Raw genomic sequence first — 5584 nt, forward strand, 5'->3', positions numbered from 1 at the left:
GTGATTTACAGTAAATAAATGATAAAATGACTGGACTTCAGTGTGGTCACTGATGTGTACCTTTCATCACCTCTATAGACTGTCAAACTCCCGCAGCACCTGAATGCCTCCTGAAAATCATAAATCCTTTCACTAATTCTGATATAGCCTTTATATGGCCTATATATATTTTGTACCTTTGCCTTGATCTATTCCTCACCTCCTCAGTTTTATCTCAGAGGTCTACAGAGACAGCTCTTGGGATTTTTTTGGCCTGGATTTTGCCCTGGCATGCAATGTAAATTGTGGGAACCTCATATACACAGGTGTATGCCTTTTTAAACTGTTGTCCAATCAATTCAATCTACCACAGGAGGACTCTAGATAATAAAATAATATTTACTAATAGATCAAAGCAAAGAGGTTGTACTTGACCACAATCTGTCACAGCTAAGGGTCTGACAAGAGATTTCAGCTTTTGATTTTTAATATTTGCAAACATTTCTGAAAGCATGTTTTCATTTTGTCATCATGGGTTATTGAGCATATACCGATAGCAATATCATTTATTTAAAATTAAATCTACAACTGTATAAAGCGTGTTCAAAAAGAGAAGGGGTCTGATTACTTTCTGAAACCACTGTATGACTTCTGTATAACACCTGGGGACACACAAAGAGGCAAATGCCTGCACTCAAGCTTAAACATGAGCACAACACACACGCAACATGCACACAATCGAGCTGTGTATACTTTTCAGCCCCTGCTTTATGTCCACCTGAAACCAAGTCTAGTAGAGCAGATATTCAAGAAAAACCGATCTCTCCTGATCTCAGCAGACCAGTGTTACATACTTTAAAGGTTATTGTTCAGTTTCCATAAGTGTTCTTGATAAACAACAAACTACTAACTCCAAAGTCGAGAATGAACCTGAACGGCAAGGACTTCCGGTGTTGTGGGCCACGACCGGGAGTCGATGCAGGGCTTCAGGGAGGAACAGTCCCTGCTGTTGGACACTGTGTGGCGGTAATGCGACATCAACCCGACGCCGTTCAACAACACAAAGAAGAAGAAATGCTCCGGCAGAGAAGAAGGACCCTCTGACAGTGTCAGTCCACCGACCTGTGTGTGTTGTGTGGTCCGTGTCTTGGTTATCATCCTCCTTTCAACGGCCCAATGAACCAAACGCTGACGCTGGCTAACGACAGCAGCTGATTCCCCCGCGTACAGAAATGGCGGACGATGAAATTGACTACAACATCGTGTTTCCAGATGCAGGGACATCGGGTGAGCATCATTTCATTGTACTGTGTGGTCATGCCTCAGTTAGCTTACTAGCCTACATGCTAACATAATAAGAGCGTGCGCGCCGTGAAAAATCGTGCTAACCCTCTTGTTAGCTTATTTTATGTTAGCCCACTGTGGCAGCTCTGCGAACGCCCTGCTTCATTGTCTGTCTTGTTTTCAGAGAGACACTGGCAGGGGACAAAGGAGCCGGTTGTGATTCTGTTGGGCTGGGCTGGTTGCAAAGACAAGCATCTCTCCAAGTACAGCTCCATCTACAATGAACAGGTTAAAGCTAATTAGCAAATCTCACAAGCTAATCTACCTCATGTATTGTCCCACTGACAGCAGTATGGCATCATAGAAGCGGTGCAAACCCATATCCACCTCTTTCTTTCTTCCTTTGTTTTCTGCACTTTTAGGGATGTGTCACCATCCGCTACACAGCTCCCCTGAAGACGGTCTTCATCTCAGAGTCGTTTGGCTACAAGGAGCTGCACAGCACAGCCCTGAAGCTGCTGGAGATCCTCTATGACTATGAGGTGGAGAACAGTCCTGTTTTCTTTCACATATTCAGTAATGGTGGCTTCATGCTGTACCGTTACATTGTAGAGTTGTTGCACAGTGACAAACAGTTCAGTTCCCTGTGCGTGGTTGGGGCTATAGTGGACAGCGCCCCAGGTAGTGCGAACGTCCGAGGGGCCCTGCGTGCACTGACGGCCACCTTAGGGCCAAAAATAAGTCCTTTTTTAAGGTATGTGCTCTTAGCACTTTTTGCAGTAACTGTTTTCCTCTTGCGAGTTGTGCTGTACCCACTGACCAAGTATATCCACAAGAACCACTACGACGCTGTGCAGGAGGGGCCGCCCACCTGGCCTCATTTCTACCTGTACTCCAAAGCCGACCCAGTGGTCAGGCACAGGGACATCGAGCTCTTCGTGGAAACCCTGAGGCAGAAAGGCGTCCCTGTGGACAGTTTTGATTTTGTTTCCAGTCCCCATGTCGGTCATTTCCGGGATTTTCCTGAACAGTACGCTCTTAAGTGTCGCGATTTCCTGGTTGCTTGCATGAAGGACTCAGAAGGGACTGAGATGAAGAAGAGACACCGGGTTCAAAACCAATGAGACTTGGAGAGACCCTCGCAGGATTTTGCTAACCTTCTGTTTAACAGTCTTTTGCAGATTTTCATGAGAGGAGAAGAAATAACATTATTCCTCAGTCCTCTGAAAGTGAGTCTGAAAATTTTGCCAAGACAGCTCGAAGATGCGCTGAACTCGTCTAAGATCCTGGCAAAGTTTCTCCATCTGTGGGACGGTTCCAGAGATGTGGTTTAGGCCTGCTGATAATCCATATCTGGAAAACCAGCCATATGAAACACTGTAAATCACATGTCCTTGGCACAAAGGCATAACCCTGCCTACTCAACAGTCATGCACCACATGTAAAAATAACAATACAATAATCGCTATACACTGGAAATTTGGTACTTAAATCCTTTAGGATCATTTAAATGGTATTTAATATTATTGTGAAATGTGATGATTTGTAGACTAGTAGTAGTTATTCTAAACTGATCGACTGGTTATTGGCAAATACTAATCTGTATCTTCTATTTATAGAATTGAAAATGTATTTATGGTTTAATCATTGAAATGAAATCGCAAGGGTGCTTAAAATGAAGGCGAAACATTAAAAGGATTAATCACATTTGTTTTCTTTGGATGTAAAAAGATATACAAATTGTTGCCTTAAGCAGTAAATACAATCTGATGTACATTTTTGGTCCAGAAATTGTAGAATACCCAACCCTAATATGTGAAGAGAAAATTGATTTAACTAAATGGAAAAGTTGATTGACGATGAATGTATATGTCCAGCACTACCTATGTGTTCTTTCTAACTGATGTGCCTTCAATAAATCTGAATGCTCATTGAAAAGTATGTCGGCCTAATTATTTTTGATACTGCTTTGTTTCTGCCATTTAAATGACTAGAAAAAGATTTTGCAGTATAAACACTCGCCATAGAATTCTTCACTCTAAATGCAGTAGGAAAGTGGTCAGCACCTCTAGCTCTAATAGAATAAACAGGTGTTATAATGGTTCCAAAGGGTTGGGATTAGTGTCAATCATTATGTCTGGTGTCTCATTAACCACTGAACAAACATTATCTGGTTTTGCAGATTTTTTTTTTTTTTTTTTTTTTTTTTTTTTTTTTAGTGGTTTCAGGGATCCTTTTTTGAGTGTTTGACCTTTGCTCATGTGTTATGCTCTCACTACATTGTACTGCATAAAGTGGCAAGACTTTGCATCAGTTAAGAGGTTCTTGGCAACACAAGGAGTCAGAGTTTTGTTTCTCTTTAACAGTTAAGTGGAAATCAAACTGATCTACAACAAGATAAGATGAGATGAAATCCACACCTATGTCCCATACTGAGGTCTGTGCTTTTACTTGCAGTAACTCGCAGATATTATGACTTTCGGATTTCTTGAGAAATGACATGCTTGTCCACAGTGGTGTGGAGTTGCTCTGGATGTAGAGTTCTGGTTCCCAGAAAGTATGAAAATGATATTTGAAAATGTTATATCTCAGCTTGTGGTTAACAGGTTATTGAGTCAGTTGGGGAAACAGCTGACTGATTGGGAAAAGATGGCTTCCAAACAAAGTGCAATTCAGCTCAAACTGCAGTAATAGTCTCCTTTGTTCCTTTATTATTTTTGGCATGGTGCCCCCTACTGGCTCAGTGGTATACAATTATTGTTTGTCATCACAAACTAGACTCTACATCTGTCACCTTAGGTAAAGATGTATGATATGCACCTTTGTAAATTATTATTAAACCCTTATAACTACAAAAAGCATGCATTTAATTAGTAGATCTTTTTATTTTCTATTTGTTGTGCATATTTCACATTTTTAGTGCTCAATGACAATATTTTCTTTGGTCTACAAGAGTAATTTCCAGTTAATTAGAGTTCTTATAAGTAAAGTCCTTTAGTGAAGCCATTTTGCAATCACAGCTATAGCGATACTGTCCAGCCCTTCAACTTGCTCTATTGAGTTTTCATGCTTCTTTTCTTCCTTCATCAGGGTTATAAAATAAAGCTGGCTGCTAGGATAAAGTGTAACCTACACAATGCTACGCAAAATAAGGTGTAAGATTATATGTATATTTTAGTGATGTAAAGTAGGTTTAATTGATCATGTACAATGTCTGTGGTCAAAACAAAGACCTAAAACATTCAATCACTTTAACCAGGGACAGTTTATGACCCGTGCTGCTTCACTCCAACATCACTTGATTCCTTCATCTTGCTCACTTGCTGAAGACCAGAAGGCTTCACTACTTGTATGCAATAAACTTCATCATTGGGGCGGCTGACTGAAAGGAAGACATCAAGAGAAGGTGTCTCTGTGATCTCATACCCACAGGCAGGTAAAATCCAGCCGTTTCCCCTCCCATCTCGTCATGAGACGTCAGCGACTGTTTGAAGAGCGTGGCTCTGACTCGGTCCAGCAGGGACGGCTGTTGAATGTCTACGACATGTCAGGTTTGACATTTGGAAGAGCGAGTGCTTGGCATTTTGTCTCTGCACCAGGCATGGCCCTGGCACTTCATGTATCATGTAGAGCTGCTTGGAGGAAAGGGAGAAAGAGGAAAGTTTACATATCAGCACAGACAGATGAACATCGCTTGCTGGAGTGCACATGAGACAGGCTGCTCTGATCCTGCTGCATTGTTTCAGTGACACAGGAAGTCCTCACTGTTTGCACTGTTTACTCTGAAGAATCAAAGGGATACACAAATGCTGTTATTTTTGATTTGGGCCTCCTCTATTGATCTACAACAAGGAAACACCTGTCAGACTGTGTTACTATGGCATCAGGGACTGGAGATGTCATGTTGTTATGATGGAGAAAAACAGAATTATATCTACACGGTAGTTGAGAAGGTATTCAGATCCTTTACTTAATCAAAGTTATGCAAAACTACAATGTGAAAATAATCAATTACAAATAAGGCTTCCATTAAAAATTCTACATACTAACTGTATTATCCAGAATAAATAATCTCTCTTTTTTCTATACATGTTATATGTTTTATATCAATATGTAAATGGAACTAATTGTTTTAATGGAATTACTTCATTAAGCACAAATAAAATTTCTCTGGAATTCAGTGGATTAAATATAAAGTGACATAACACTAGAGTTTTCTACTGGTCTTCAGCCTCGTCACAGGTGGAAAAGAATCAGTGTACACACTGGTTCTTTATCATACCAACGCACTTCGTGACAAGTGTAAGTAAATGTAATGACG

General features: G+C 40.7%; 1 protein-coding gene across 1 annotated transcript; it reads left to right on the top strand.

Moving 5' to 3' along the window:
* The first annotated feature begins 942 nt into the window (after positions 1–942).
* tmem53 (transmembrane protein 53) lies at positions 943–3204 on the top strand. Its single transcript, XM_071490376.1, has 3 exons — positions 943–1266; positions 1448–1551; positions 1686–3204. Exons 1-3 carry the CDS (start codon positions 1212–1214, stop codon positions 2385–2387), a joined length of 861 nt encoding a protein of 286 aa, XP_071346477.1. The 5' UTR covers positions 943–1211; the 3' UTR covers positions 2388–3204.
* Positions 3205–5584: the final 2380 nt, after the last annotated feature.

The sequence above is a fragment of the Trachinotus anak genome, unplaced genomic scaffold (assembly GCF_046630095.1).
Source record: "Trachinotus anak isolate AG129_WGS33_773 ecotype Australia unplaced genomic scaffold, CSIRO_AGI_Tana_v1 ptg000012l, whole genome shotgun sequence".
In the NCBI taxonomy this organism is placed as follows: Eukaryota; Metazoa; Chordata; class Actinopteri; order Carangiformes; family Carangidae; genus Trachinotus; species Trachinotus anak.